The sequence below is a fragment of the Dioscorea cayenensis genome, chromosome 2 (assembly GCF_009730915.1).
Source record: "Dioscorea cayenensis subsp. rotundata cultivar TDr96_F1 chromosome 2, TDr96_F1_v2_PseudoChromosome.rev07_lg8_w22 25.fasta, whole genome shotgun sequence".
Classification (NCBI taxonomy): domain Eukaryota; kingdom Viridiplantae; phylum Streptophyta; class Magnoliopsida; order Dioscoreales; family Dioscoreaceae; genus Dioscorea; species Dioscorea cayenensis.
This window is the reverse complement of record NC_052472.1, coordinates 17,846,560-17,863,993: the sequence shown is the minus strand read 5'-3', so window position 1 is coordinate 17,863,993 and position 17,434 is coordinate 17,846,560. Positions and strand designations below refer to the sequence as shown.

Genomic DNA, 17,434 nt, shown 5'->3' with positions numbered 1-17,434 from the left:
CTCAAGACATTTAAACGTTTCACACTCAAATTTTACGGTAAAGCCAATGCCATTAGGTTATAAACTTTTTGCAGATATATATATATATATATATATGTTTTGCAAAGTTACCCCTTTCATATGCACTAATAAAAAAAATTGATATTATTTACTACCTATTAATTTTTAATACAAGAGGAAAATAGGTGAAATATTTAGAAATATTTATCTTTTAAATGCATATCTTAAATATTTCATGCTATATTTATAACTACCTACATTACATATTTACTTGTAAAATAATTTTTTGTGTACTAAAATAATTTAATAATTTATTTAGTACAATAATCCTTGGTCAAATTTTCTATATTTTTGCAGGGGTATGTATGTAAAATTTCCATATTTTGGCAGAGTTATGTATGTAAAAAAAACTATTTTTCCGACGAAATGCACAATATCAATAAACCAAGAAATCATTAGCACCCTTAGTTTTTTATAGTTATTATTTATTTTTATTGATGAATCTGTGGAAAAAAGGAAAAGGAATTTTTTTACCATGTTTAGCCTCCATGTTCCAAGTAGATATATAGATAAGTTTCACTTATTTAAAGAGGAATAAATAAATAAATATATAAAATAATGTGATACTCCCTCCGTTCTATTTTATATGTTGTGGTTAATCGAATCTCATGTATCAAAAAATTTAATTATTTCATAAAATTTTATAAAAAATTAGTTATCTTTCCAAAATTATTTATAATTTATATCTTCACATTTTTCTCTCATATTTAATTTCAACAAGAGAGTTGAAGTAAAGTGTTAAGGGTAATTTTAAAAAAATAATAAATACTTCTTGATGTTTGAAAATAACAGATAAAATAGAGCATGAATTTATGACAGATAAAAAAAACGGGAGAGTTAGAAATGATGGTGAACCCTTTTTTTTTTTTAGTTATCGTGAGAAGCCCCCTCTTCTTGAAAACAGGATTTCTTTTGGGAATTGTTTTCCAAATTTTGGGATAGTTAGATCAACACATACTCCCAAAATTGCTGATACTGACTTTATTCTCATTAAATAAAAAAAGTGTATACATATACATGTATAGTATACCTTCTTATATTCAAACTATTATCTTGCATTAATTGATTAAACAAAGAGTTGAATATTAATTAATATTAATTAAAATGGGGTTTTTTAAAATTAAATTTTTTTAATGGTAGGTGTCTACTATTTCTAAAAAATTCTTGTAATAAGGTCTCCACCATAGTAAGATATCACCCATTTGATGACAAATCATCAAAAAAAATTTATGTTTAACAGTACTAATATTATTTAATTGTTATTGAGAAATATTTTAAGTTTAAAAATCAAGAAATTTATATGCAAAGATGAAATTGTACATTTTGATTTATCATAAAATATAACGTATCAGATTATGGCCAATTTTTTATGTCCCTAATAATGCATTTGGTATATATTTTTTAATTAAACTTGATTAGTAATCCAAAACATTAACAACAACTTCCTCTGTTTCCCTCCCATCCATACACAATATGACAATGCCTTCATAATTTTCAATCTCTTTCATCAGTACAAAGAAGAGCTCATCTTAGGCCCTTCCCTAACAACCTTGAAAAAACTTATTTTATTTTCTCTTAATTTACTTTAAAATTAAACTTAATCAGTAATATAAAAACCTAAACAACCTTTTTCTTATGTTCTCCTCAAGACAAACATGATGTTAAATAATGTCTTTAAAATTTTCAACCTCCTCATTAGTACATGTATATATATGTATATATATTGTTCTCAAGTTACCTTTACACTAAGGTGGCATTTGGTTGGATGTAATTCTAAATGCAGTGGATTTTCAGTTACAATATAACTGGAAATACTTGATTTTCAAAATACAGTGCAGTCAAATCTTGTGTTTGGTTAGATGTAACTGGAATTACTGTATTATAAAATTTTATGTTTGTTTGGAAGGATTTGTAAATGTAGAATTGAAAAACACATGTTTGGTTGGATGTATTTTAAAGATATGGTTACTCAGGGTAAGATTACCCTCTTATTTTATTATATATCAATTTATTTTAAAGATATGGTTACTCAGTGAGCACAAATTAAAGATGTATGATTAAATGATACAAATTGAAGTTTGATGCTCAAAATTAAAAATGATCATAATATGGTACAGTCAAGATATTTACTGATAAATATCTTGAGTGTGTACCATATATTACCAGTAAATATCTTGAGTGTGTACCATATATTACCAGTAAATATCTTGAGTGTGTACCATATTATGGTCATTTTTCATTTTGAGCATCAAATTTCAATTTGTATCATTTAATCATACATCTTTTAATTTGTGCTCACTGAGAAGGAACCAAGGAGATTAATGGTAGAATTTGATGACATGTATGCCTAATTTGCCATATTATTTGTATACGTGGACATGACACATCATCAAAAAAAAGTCACATGGCCACTCTTACTAACATGTCCATGCTACGTCAACCAGACGAATTAATCTATAAAAGTAATCATATGGCCTCATTGATAATGTAGGATGTCCATGTATGTAGATGATGTGGTGAACTGAGTGTTGACGTGGTAAATCTGGTGTATATATCATCAAATTTTCATCGGAATCCTTTTGATACCCTTTAGGTAAATCCAAATAAAATTTGAGTGACCAAAATAATGCAAATTAAGATTCGATGCTAAAAATAATAAATGACTATAGTACGGTACCCACCCCAAAAATTTACCTTCTCACACATAAATATTGAGACTCAAAAACTAGTATTCTTTAAACAAATTTATCTAAATTTTTATTCCAATTTTATAAATACCCAAACGATCAAACATTATAATTCAAACAAATGTTATCAATCTCAATTTACAAATCACAATCAAAACATAAACATTACATTATTCTAAACAACACAACCAAACAATATTCCAAACAAACCACCACCTTTTCTCAGTTATCCCACTTAGTCTCCAACTCTTCCTCATCACCCCCACGTCCAACAACACTAAATTCATCCACCACCTTTGCATCATTTGCATGGGACTCCTCCCTCCCTCTATAAACCATTGCAACAAACACATAAACCACAAAATTAACAGCATTAATAGCACACAAAACCCAGTAAAACTTATCAAGCCTGCTCACATTAAGACTATTTCTCAACCACCCCTTTTCCACTCCCCCTGTCACTCTCTCAATGATCTTCACCAGTGCAGTGCTCAACCAACTCCCAATTCCAATCTCACTCAAAAACATTGCACTACTTAAACTCCTTGTTCCATCAGTTGCCTCATCATAGAAAAACTCCAGTTGACCTACGTAAGTAAATATTTCAGCCGAACCGATGAGGAAAAACTGAGGCAGTAACCAGAAAACAGTCATTTTTAATGAGTCTTGATTATGTCGTCTTTTGCTTTCTATGATGGCAGCAGAAGCCATGGCAAAGATGGAGATGAAGAGACCGACACCGATGCGTTGGAGTGAAGTGATGCCACGGCGATGGCCTGTAATGCGACGGAGAATGGGAACTACAATGGATTCGTAGAGAGGGACGAGGAGAAGGCCGTTGAGGGCGGCGAAGACAGCGACACTTCCCGGGGGGATAAGGAAGTGATTGCCAAGTTTTCGGTCCATGGTGGTGGACTGGGTGATGAAGAAAGGTGGAGAGTTGAGCGAAGGAGATGGAGAGAGCAATGGTTGAAGCCCAGATTGGGAGGACTCTGATGAAGGACTTGAGTTCTTCTACTTGTGTTACTGTGCATAGTCTCCATTTGCTTGTGTTTTGTGGATCATGAAGGTCTGTTATAACTGCTGCCTTGTCCAAGAAACTAGGGGGAAAATTATTTTGGTGTTAAAACATAATTAAGCATGTATATCAAAATAATATATTAATGTTTGTTTTAATGATCTATAAAATGAATAAAATTAAAGGAAATGGCTTTATATATATATATATATTTGTATGTGCTAGGGTATAGCTGCATTAATATACGCTCCCTAAAGACCATTAGATTAGCATTCAAAAGTCCTTGCATTCCCCTCTCTTCTTATGTCCTGTCTCTCTAAATCTCAACCCCACCTGTCATTTTTAATCTCCCTTTTTCTGATTTTTATTATATACAAAATATTTATAGATGTCCACATATAATGTTAGTAATATATATACATTAATAATAGTTAATATAAATATCCACCTATCTCTATAAAGTTCTCAATATCTCGTTTTGAAGTAGTTTAAATTTTTGACTCCTATCAATGACCACAAAATATTTAAAAAATTGATCTATAGTGAAATATATGATATTTTGATATATTAAAAAAACCTCAGCATTAAAATTCCACTAGTGTCCTAATACAGAGAGTTGATGTTTGATATTATTATTAGGCTGAAATAACTTTTTTATGTTTGATAATACTATTATTTGAATAAATTATATTTGTACTAGATATAAAAGTATTGGTGGAATATTAAGAAACGGGTTAACTTATTTATTTTTATTCATTTTAGCAATCCCTCAACCTTAATCTATACACATCAAAACTTTACTCTAAATTCCACAAAACACATGAATAGATTAAATATATATAATTTTAATAGTTTTCATATTTATACTTCTTTTGCTTCTATATATTCCACATATATAATTTTTTTATTATTTTAACAATGTGGATAACTCATCACACTCACATACCCACTAAATTCTTAATCATATTTTAAAAAGAAGTCAAACCCTCAACTTTCTGTATAAGAGACAATTATACTACCATTACATTATTACAACTATATATGATACAAATATTAAATCTTGTTCTACATCATTTTATTTACCACTAATAATTAATTTAAAAATTTTAAAGTACATATATAAATTCCCTCCCATCCATATTATTAGTCCTATTAATTTGAGCTTCACACAAGAATTAAAATTGACAATAAAGCTCCTAAAATCCAAAAACAATTATGATAAATACACTTTTATTCTTATTAGAATTATTCACTCTCATTGATACACCCACATTAATTCCCGAAACAACCACAAGGGCAAAACCGGAAAAAATAATTAAAACTTATAAAATCCTTAAAAACAAAAAAATAATTTGAAAAAAAAAATCCAAAAATAAAAATTAATTAATATAAATAAAAGAGAGGAAGTAAACAACACATACCTGTATTGAGATGTATGCCCTAATTTTCTAGCACCAACAATAACAGACTCCCTAGTCTTAACTTCATACAACTCCTCCACCCTCACAACCCCAACTCCCTTCCAATGATTCCTCCATGCAACCACCACCACCTGCACAAACCTACTCAAAGCACTCCCCGTTGCCTTCTGGTACCTATACACCGGAGCTCCGGCAACCAACACCACCACCGACATCACCGTCGATGCCGTCGGCACACCAAATCCCCAAACCCAACCCTTCTTCACTTCCACGTAAACCATCAATGTGATTCCCATGAGCACTCCCATGTTGATGGCAAAGAAGAACCAGTTGAAGAATGAGTACTTCTTTTGAGCTTCTTTTTCGTCGTTTTCATCGAACTGGTCGGCCCCGAAGGAGGACACACATGGCTTGATGCCTCCAGTGCCCAGTGCAATTAGGGCTAGTGAGATGTAGAGAAATGTTGTTTGTTTTGTTGTTGCTTGTGGACATTGTTTTCCGGTGCATGGTGGTGGCCGGAGGTTGGAGATGGCCGCTGAGAGTGTTAGCATGATCATTCCCTGTTATAGTTTGACTGGATAGTTATAAATTGTGAGGAGTATTTTTTAATATAAAAAAATTGGATAAATCACTTCAATTAAAATACACTCGTATATTGGGAGGTGGACCAGTAAAATAAAATTGTGAGAAATATTCAACTTATTTCACCTGTCATAATAATAAAATAAAAATAAAAAACTTGTCGTTTTTAAATTTTATAAAAGTTGGAAGTGGTTTTTTTTTCCTTCTTTTGCTAAACTATGTGATTGTTTTATCTAATAAAAAAAATAATTATGTTAGTTTTTATATATTTAACAAGGGTAAAATTGTTATTTTAATTAGAAGCTGGTTTATATAATATATTTCTATTAATCACTCTCAAAATTTTATTAAAAAAACTTAAAATTACAAAACAAAACAAAATTATGTTTTGTCATGCCACGTGGTAAATTTTTAGCCCATACCCTTGTCAAATATAAAGAATTAATATTGTTAATGGTATTTTTTTTCTATTAATCACTTCAAAAATTTAACTAAAAAAACTTAAAATCACAAAAATAAAATGAAATTATGTTTTTTTTCCTGCCACATGGTAAACTTTTAATTGAATTGATAATTTTACCTCTACTAAATTAAAAAATAATATTTTAATTTTTAATAATTAAAAAATTAAGTAGTTTAAAAACGAAAAAAAATCCCCACGCAAAACTGGAAAACCACGTGTTTATTTTTTTTAAAATTTTTTTCTAATAATAATAATAATAAAGAGTACTTACAAGAGAGTAAATGAGAGTGAAAATAACAATGGTGAGGAATCTTCCGAGATAGGCATCAGCAAGAAAGGCGCCAAGGATGGTGAGCACAAAGGCCGCACCAACCCAATCGTTTACATGGGTGGCCGCATCAGGCAAAGATTGGTGCATCTCCCTCACTAAGTACGCCACCATGTTCACTGCTATAGCATAGAATGCCATCCTCTCCGCCACCTCATTCACTGCATGATACCAACATATATATATATATATATACACACACTGCTCAATTAATGTTGTGCTCAATTAATGTTGTGTTGTTGTCTTCTATTTAATTTATTTGATTTGATTTTTTTACAAAAATCTATTTCTTTATTTTTATTTTTGATCAATCGGTTTTTCAAAAAAAAATTCTTTTTACAAAAAAGGACAATCGCTATAGACATTAGAGGCGTGCGCACGGGTTAGAAATTAATCATCAAACCCATATTATATTCTCAACCGGGGATGAGAGGGTTAAACTATGAGCCAACACCCACAACTAGTGATCGTTACAATTATTATTTTCAATGAGTCTTGAACTCAAGACTTTTTGAACATGTCACCCTCGTTTTCTATAATAAAGGCTAAATATTGTTAAGCTATGAACCCTTTGGTGATTTTTTAAAATTAAATACGGAGAAAACTATAAAAAAAGTATATCTCTCAAACATGTTGTTTTTGTAAGTTTGGAGACATAAAATACTATGTCTCCTATTGGAGAGGTAGTTATTTGATTTACATTTTTAAATATTATAATTTTTTGTAAAAACTTATTCTTATTATTATTTTGTTGTTGTTGTTGGCTCGAATTTTAAGACCCACCAATTCTAAATTAGTCCTAGAAAAAAGACTCAAAGCATATGAAAGAGTAAACTTCTCTCAACATGTTTCTATTTAGTTTATTTTTTTTTTATTTTTTTTTAACATAAAAAATTCGATTTCAAAACTACTTGTGTAAATAATCTAAACCTCTATTATTTGTTTTTATTGTGTTTTTAGAACAAGCTTTCCAAATAAAAATGATGAATAAATTATTATATAAAATTCATAAGAACTTTTGAAAAATAATAAAAAAACATAATTAGATAAACAGCCATTTGTTTTCACCATTGCAAAAGTTATTTAAGATTAATACTAAAAAAATATTGAGCAATACATAGTTCCCTTATTATTTATGACTAAACATTTTCCCCCTAAAATCCTAATATACTAAAATATTAAATATATTTTAATAATAAGTTGAAAACATTTTATCAAAAAGAAAAATTTCACCTTAAAAATTTCTATATTAGCAAATCAACCACAATTAAACAATTTTTTAAAATAAATAGTAAACACATACTTATAAATATTACAAAAAATTAATTAAAACAACCATATATATAAATACAAACCAATAATGAAAGGTGAGGCCTTCCATCCTCCGGTAGTTGATTTATCAGCAGTATGTCCATGAATATCAACAGAGCCATTGGTGACCAAGTTTCCCGGAGGTGACATGGAGGTGAAAACTCTCTTAAACGAGCCACCCACCTTACTCTCACCACCCAATTGTATCTCCATCTCACCCTATCCTAGTTTCAAAGAATAGTATCAAAACATAAGTATTATATCATAGCTTGTATTTCATGTCTTATAGCTATTGTTTGTACTCATAAACTATGTTTAGAAGACGGCCTTTGATCAAGTCTATTATGTTGTAATTGTTAAGAGACTCTTTTTGTAACAAATGTCATTAATTCCCATGCAATATTATTATATTTGTGTGTGTATTATTGTTTGTTTTTTATGGAAGAAGGAATGAAGATGTTGGAATGAGCAAGGGGCATCCTAGACGGCCAGAAGAAATTAAAGCGTTTTTGTTTTATGTTGGTTGGTTTTAAAATTTGTTTGACCATTTATTTGTTCAAAGTACGTTGAGACTTTATTTTGGTGCTTTGATCTCATTAATTGTTATTATTTTATTCATGTTTGGTTTTTATTTATCTAACATGGGACTTTGTTTTAACATATGGTATTTCTCTCTTGTGTGTGTTTGGATATATATATATATATATATATATGTGTGTGTGTGTGAGGATAAATAATTTAGGGACGTTCACAAAGTATTAAAACACGTTTTACAGTGTCGTATTCGTGAATAGAAAAAAATATACAGCAACTATATAAAGAAACAGTCATTGAATAATCCAATGGTTGTGATTAAACATCTTTAAAAAATAGTAATTTAGGGAAGCTGCCTAAGTTATCTTTTCTATATAAATATATAAATTTTTGTTATGCTTATTTTGAATTTATACATAAAAAGGCATGACATGGTCCAATACATGACTTGAGCTCTATTTATCTTGACAAGATTCTGTATTTGTAACATGATTTTTCTTTATATTCAAAAAATTATTTTGTGTTAATATGTCCTCTCAATATTCATTTTAAATTTCATTATTTTTTTAATGTTTATTTTTATTTATGAAAGCAATGTGACCGTCATTTCACATTTCATTTTTATCATATAAATGCCCATACATGCATGCTATTTAAGAATTATTAATTATCTTCAAAAATAAAATTTTAAATTATTTTACGGTGGAAAAATGTTCTTGTTTCCCATTCATCAGCATTCAAATCACGCATTAAATAAAAAAAACAAAAGAATAGCTTAACAACATCAATCAATCAGTCAATCAATCTTTTTCTCTCTTTCTCTCTTTCTTAATGGAAAATAAATCAATCTTTAATGCATCTTCATAATTCCACCTCATTAAGTTAGTGTACTAGGTTTGTCTAAAGTTCATTTTATTTTAATTTTTAAAATTAATAATTAAATCATATAAAAAATAAATATAATTAAAATATAATTAAGAGAAAAAGTAATTATATGACTATAAGTTTTAAAACATCATAATCGATCACTCTGACATTTGAATTTCATTTTTAAATCAATTTATTTATTTTTTTAGTCATCACATTTCACTTCGTTAGTTTTTTTTAAATAATTTTAAAATTACTTTTCAATGTTGCTGGGAAAAATCCCACCAAATCTAGTCCAACTTTAAAAAAAAATGTATGATAGCCAACATTTCAATCATTTTTTCACATTTTTTCACTTAGTTTTTTTTACACAAATACTATATGTTAATCAGGAAGTAAAATTTTTAATGAAAACATAGAATATTAATTAAAAAACTTGTATTGTATACGGGAACTCATAATCATAAACTACAAAGCGTATTCGTAAGCAAAACATTAAGATTCTAAATGGAAAATTAACCTATGATCATCATTTCCTCATCGGGATTTGCAACTGACGGCGAGACAATGAGTGGAGGGTATTTTTGTCAAAACACTCCAAACTTCACCCCGTATGGAAGGATTGAAAAAGAAATTTATTAAAAAATAGAGAGACTTCGTGCGAATATTGAAACTGGTAGGGTTTTTTTTTGTTGTGGATAACTGAATTTGAGTAGGGCTTTTTATTCATTTCCTCATAAAAATAAATTAAGAAAAAAATGGTTAATATCTGTTAGTTATCATTTTAAAATATGCTCAGACACTAGCTTTATTACAAAAATCAGTATTAATATGTAAATATGTCATTGGCTTTAGAGGCAAACTCTATATTAATTAAGTCTTTAAAAATAATCAAATTTGGATTAATTGGTTCTTTGTTATTAGTACCATCATTTTATTGCTTATTGCCAACGGATGACATTTACATTTCAAATGTTGAAAATGAATGTAAATTTCATTTTGTAAAACGAATCGGATTGATAATCCATTACTAATCCGTTGCAAATTAGTAACAAAACAAGTCCGTTACTAAATTATGGTTTGTAATTCAGCATCTTCTTGTAGTGAAATAATTAAGATGAATTATTAACTAAATTAAGCATCATGAGAAAAATTAAGTTCAAGACATACAAAAATTTTTGAGACTTCATTTGTCCATGTTTTTGTATATTTATCTTAATCAGCCAAATAACCAACCATTAATAAAAAATTAAATAATAGATAAATCTTTAGCATAATGTGTATATATATATATATATTTGTTTTCCATTGATTACAATATTTATTTTAAAAATTATATTTAATATATATATATATATATATATAGAAGATACTTTTTGGATTTGATTAACAAGAATTTATTGATGTTTTAAATATTATTACTTTTTAAAATGATGAACTTCAAAAATATTAATTATTAATACTGTTATTAAAGCTTGATTTGCAAGTGATTAGATCCACTCAACTAACTAAAAAGTCTTTTTAGTTATAATGTTAGTTGTTAAAAACATCAGACTTCATAGCATGGGTCTTGGCTCAGTGATTACAACCATACCTAGTGATATGATGATTTTAGGGAAAAAAAAATGATAATAAAACCAAGAATAATAAAATTATTATTATTAATAAAATTGTTATTATTATTATGAATTTTGACTCAGTGATATTTAGAAGTCGCGGGTTCTAAACTAATCACGTGTGAAGTATTGTGGGATCTATAAAAAAATAACTTCTACCAATGAATTTTTTTTATGCATAAAAAATTAAACTTAAAATTATTTGTTTAAACTACTCAAGTTGACTGGAACAACCCAATTGATATATTATTATTATTATTAAAATATCAACTAAGAAATGCTTTCTCGTATCCTAAGTAAAGCAATGACTTATTAAAAAATATCACACAATTCAGAGTGTTGATAATAAATTTATTATAATTTATTAAAATACAACAAAAATCATGTTTTCTTTTGGGCAATCACCGATAATAGAATGTTTTCAATCTAGCCATATATGATCCAGGGCCACACATACTACGCACCTCCTTAAGAGCCATTAGCTTGTGTGGATTCATTACAATTTAAAAAAAAAAAAATTAGAAATGTACATAGACGTGGACATATGCCCTCATCTTATGCGGTAAATATAAATTTTATTATTTTAAATAATTATATTGTACCCTAATTAATATAAATTTTGAGTTATATATATATATATATATACATGAAAACTTAATTCAATTAAATTCAACCAGAATCTTATTTCAAATTAAATGAGAATATACTCCAACTCTAAAAAAAAAAAAAATTAAGTTGAACTCTGAGTCAACATGAGATAATACCAAAATAATTTCTAACTTGAACTTATCCAACCATTATAATGTAAAGAAAAAAACTACCAAAATAATTTATAAAATGGTCACATGATTATATTAATATGAATCCAACTTACATTACTTTATCAAAAGTACAAATGCATAAACCTTAAAAAATAAAAATGGTGTTTAACAATTGAATGAGCTTAATTAGAACTTGCTGAATCAAAGTATGGATGATGTAAACAAACTAATCTTTAACTAATAATATTATTTATTTACTTATTTATTATTTATGCAAACCAAACAAGCAACTTTTTGTTGTCAAATACCATGAACCCTAATTTGGAGGCATTCAGATCAACACATAGACAAACACATGATCCACATGATCCACATCAATATGACTTGGTTTTCAAACTTTGTCCATACTTCCCAATTTTTGCATCAAAAGTTTGGTTTTTGATAAAAAGTGTTCTAAAGATTCATTTGATCTTCCACAGTTTCTTTATTTTATTTTCTCTTTAAATACTTGAAATTATATACATTGCGATCTAACGGTTCGTCACTGTTTTATAAATAGTGTTACGTACTATACTTAAAACCAAAACTAAACTAATTAACCCAACTAACCCTTAATTATGTCTAATTTTAGCACGTGCCAAAGTGGGATACACAGTGATTTGATCTAAAACATTCAATCAATTCGTGCACAGTATTTGGATAAATCTAAACCGTCCAACCCTACCGCAAATTTTTAAAAAAAACCAAAACCAAACTAATCAACCCAACTAACCCTTAATTATGTCTAACTGTAGCATGTTAATTGGCACTGTACTTGCCTGCGGACGTTCATACGAACATCCACAGATGATTTTTTTTTCCATATATATATATATATATATATGATAATACGACAAGGACTATTAGTTAAAAGGGTATGTGCATAAACCGAGAATTAAACGTACAATCTGCTCGCTCTCACCCAGTGACGCAAGATGCAAACTGTAAATCCGAACCCACAACCAGAAAATTTTTACTATCAACATATCCAACAGACTTGAATTCAAGACCATTAAACATTTCAAATTCGGTTTTCGTGGTGAGACAAATGCCATTAGGTTACAAAGTCTTTTTTGGCTATATATATTTTTTACAAAGTTACTCCTTTCATACGTGAAGATTAAAAAATTAAGATTATTTCCTACCATAGTTTTTAATACTAGAGGAAAATGGGTGAAATATTTATCTTTTACATGCATATATTAAATGTCATGCTACATATATTACTACCTACGTTACATATTTACCTTTTAAGGTGATTTTTTATTTACTAAAATAATTTAATGATTTATTTAGTACAATTTTCCATATTTTTGCAGGGGTATGTAGGAAAAAAAAAAACCCATTTTTCACTAAATGCACAAAGAATCCACCAATAAACTAAAAGATAGTTGGCACCTAAATTTTTTTTTTTTTGCTATTAATTATTTATTTTTATTGATGAATCTGTGGAAAAGAAAAATTATCATGCAAGAAGTAATGAATATGACAAGATAATAAAACAATAAGGTACGGTTCAACATGCATGGCCATTTTTCTGCTTTTCAGATTTCTCCCTTTCATGAATCTCACATTAAAAGCTAATATAATACAAGGAAAAACATTGTACAATTCCCCAAAAAACAAACGACCCGTGAAGGTTAATGAGGTAAGCGTTTCATGAAAAACTAATTCCCTTTGTGCCTTCAACATTTACCCGTCAAAAAATCCCACTTTCTAGTAGTAAGGTTATTCAGGATCAAGAAAAAATTCACAGACACAGAAAAACATACCATAAAATAAATTCGAAAAATATGGAACTCTAAAATTTTTAATATTTGTAATTTATTGACATCAATCAAGGGAGCAAGAATTGCCTATCTTGGCTGCACGAGAAAGCTCCTGCCAAAAGATCCACTCGTTGATGTTGTCGCCACTACCACACAACAAAAAAGACAAGGACAAAGCATGCTCCAAATTTCTTTAATTTTTATTTTTAAATAGAAAACCATGTAACCACAAGAGGTAGCAAAGAACGTGGACTCACAGTTACCGGAAGGATAAGGTAGATTTAAAAATTAATAAAAAATATATTTTTAAAAAAATCGTAAACATTAAATAAAAATTTTAGTGGAGTCCACAATGTTATTTCATTACTCCTTAACATTTAAATGTTTCGTACTTTTATGGTGATACTCATATCTAGAGCTAACAATAGCTAACAATTGATTGGGTGTATCACGCCTAGTGGTTGTTGGAATTTTGTTTTGTATCCTACGGTTCGGTAGGAGTCTATTTGTACTTGTTTTTGGGTTTAATAGAAGTAGTTTATTCATCTTTTTTTAAAAAAAATTGATTGGGTGTAGTTTTCCCGCTTATTTCAATGTTATCTATGATCAAGGAGTTCGTTGTATTTCACACACTTTCTTATTATCGGGTAGAATGTCTAATCACCATGACATCCTTCTGTGGTCATTGATGCATTTTTCCGACTAGTAGAAATTATAATTTCATTAGAAAAATACTCCGTTTGTTTTTGTGTACAAGTGATTATTGGGTGACTAGATGCTATTTCTTTTTTTCTTTTTTTTTTAAAAGATAGATAAACCACAATCATTAAAAGAAAAAAAATTATAATAGCTAACACTGGCCATAATTTATTCAAAATTCAATGTTATTGTGTTTCACTTGACTCGATTATACAGGCATTTCTAAGCTTGAAATTTATTTTAAAAAATAATTTTATTTTAATTCTATTTAATTTTTTATATGGTAATTTTGAGTGAAAATTTGCTTATTGGTGCATCTTTACCATCAATTAATTCAGGATCAAAGCCAGAGAATAAAAATTAGTGGATCATTATTATTTCCACCCATGAATAAAAAATTGTTTATTTTGATTTTAATTGTTTGTTGACTAATTAGTTATAAAAAATTTATTTATTTTCGGCATTATTTCATGATATATAAATTATATATTTATGTGAGCTATGAACATCTGGCTTGAGAACTAAAGACAACGCTGTTTCCCATTGGCACCATCAAGGAGCTTTTTCTTTCTGCATTACTTGCTTCCGTGATCTTCAATTCTACCATCGATGACTTTAATTCATTAATTTAATATGCATTTGTTCCCATCACAAACGGTCTACAATTTCGTGGAAATTTTATGTTTACTAACTCCTACATTTGAGTCAAGTCAACAAATCAATTTAACCTATCTGGCCCTATTAATGAAACATATATATGAATATGAAATTTTGATTTATCAAAAAAAGAAAAATGACCTCCTTGTCCGTATTTCACATGGCTCAAAAACTTATCCGCGCACTCTCAGTTAGGGACAAGGGGTTTGGGCTGCGAGCTTGCACCCACAACCAACGATCTGTTAATATTATTACGTCAAATGAGTCTTGAACTCAATTTTTTTAATGTCTCACTCTAAGTTTTCTCATTAAGGTTAAGTACCGCTAGATATGACCCTTTGGTGCTTGTATATGAATATGAAAAATGATTTTAATTATCTAATTATTTATTTTTTAATAAAATGAGAAAGCTACATTTTACTCTATTCATCATAAGTAAGGAGGGATTCGAACTTTGGGCCTCTCGTATGGATGATCTAAACCAATATTGGCAAAATTGACCTTTTCATAAAAGGAACATGAACTCTTTGTCCCTATTTCACTTCAAAGACGGCTCAAAACATTTATTTATATATGTCTGACAATAGACTCGACAAGTGTTACACCCCTACTTAAGGGTTTATCAAGGGACATACTATATAGAGATGCATCAGTTTTGGTGGCCAGATATTCCATAGAGCAATGAAAGTCTGCTACATGCACAACCAGAAGATTTGTATGAACCATAATGAACTAATAAATCTCTCTTACCATGCAGCTTTGGTAAAGAAAGATAGAACTCCTATAGAGAGACCCACCTAGAACCCATTTAAACATTATTGTAATTAGTAATTGGGCAAGGTAGATTTGGAACTTTTTAAATCCCCCACCAACACTTTATGTAGTGCGACCAATGCCACTGGCCTTTGAACTCTTTCGAATTTGTTATTTTAATCCAATAAAATATTTTATCTACCGGAAAAAATTATTTAAACTTCTACTAGTTTTGGGAAAACCAATAAAGTGCTTATCAAAAAAGTGTTGTACTTGGATGCCTAGGGATTGATCATCCAACTCTATGCCCACAATTGGGATGCAAGATTTTGGTTGCAAGCTTGGCCACACACTAGGGCCTGTTGCCACCACATTGCAATAAAGAGGATTTGAACTCAGTTAATAAAAGTCTCCTACCATCATATTATGTAAATGGGTTGTGTCACTAAGCTATAAGCTCATTGGCAAGTATGCTAGTTTTTAAAATATACTTTATTATTTGTTTTAGCCTTTGAATTATACAAATTTATTTGTTCAGTATTTTCTCAACACAGGCATGCACAATCAATAACACATTTATGTGAGTTTATATCGGATGAAATACTAAAATAAAAAATTCTTATAGTTTGGAAATAATAAGTAGATTTATTTTTCAAATCAAAGACCAACATAAACAATAATTTAAACTTTTAAATGTAATTGATGAGTTTAATCTATTATTGCTTTAATGTGCACTTATACTTTTTTTTTTATATATATAAATAGATAACAAGCAACCCCATTTAAGGGAAGTTAGGGGTAAACAAAGGCATGAAGTTAATACATCAACACACATGTACCCTAACCTTGAATCTTTGGAGTTCAATCTCAGATTCTTTCTTAAATAAACACCTCTACAAAGGACCTAAATGTACGCTTATACTGCAATGACAAAACTAGAAACAAAATTAAGGAAGTACTGAATTCAATTTTTTAAAATTTATAAATGTTTAAAAATTATATTAATTCAAACTTGGGTTTATAATAATCAATATTTCAAAAATTCTTTTTTTGTGTTGCAATGCATGTCTCAAAAGAAACATGTGTTCTCAATTCATAAATTTTTGGTTTAGGTGGAAAAACCTCTGCATATCTACATAAGTAACAATTAACTCAACTAACAATTAAGAACCAAAGCAACATAGAGTGCAATTAAAAAACAACTTAACACAAATTTATAATCAATTATTTAATACAACAATTATTCAACAAATAACCTAATGAATAATAAAAGAACTCACAACAACTAATCAAATAAATATCTAACAATTGTCCAACAAATATCAATTTTTCACTACAAATAATCCAACAAAAATTAAACAAATTAAATTAGGTATAAAGCAGGATAAGTCTCTATAATAAAAATAAAATAAAATATAAACTTAGAAGAAATTGAGCAAAGAGAGAAAACTCACCAATCGGCACAACCTATAAACAATCTAAAGTTGAATTTCAATGTGGCACTATGGCACTCCCTTTGGCTATTCAAGGGAGAGAAAGGGAAATTATCTTTGTTTTAAATATTTTGAGAGGGGTTTGGTTTTAACAAACAGGCGACAAGTGCCACCCCACAAGAGGTGTCAAAGGACAGGTAGGTACGGTGGTGCACCAACTATGGTGTCAAAGAAAGATGGAACCGGCTCCAGCTATTGCAAGTACGACGAATTCGATCAACCATGTTTTTTTAAAAAGCGTATGCGTGATTCTATTAGGGAGAAATTAAAAATTCGAGATAAGTAAAAAGGGAAAAGAGGTCGATGTAAATATTTAAAATAGAACAAATACGTTTGGAAATATGCTAGTTACACCAGGTTGGAAAAAAAATTTGTG

The 17,434-nt window shown here is 28.9% G+C and overlaps 1 protein-coding gene across 1 annotated transcript; it reads right to left on the bottom strand.

Annotated features, from left to right (window-relative positions):
• Positions 1-2,826: 2,826 nt before the first annotated feature.
• Positions 2,827-8,080, bottom strand: LOC120280075 (protein NRT1/ PTR FAMILY 8.2-like). The gene is given in 5 exon segments (XM_039286808.1): positions 2,827-3,677; positions 3,679-3,847; positions 5,187-5,746; positions 6,503-6,720; positions 7,915-8,080. Coding segments are annotated over 5 exon segments (1,761 nt in total). The 5' UTR covers positions 8,021-8,080; the 3' UTR covers positions 2,827-2,969.
• Positions 8,081-17,434: the final 9,354 nt, after the last annotated feature.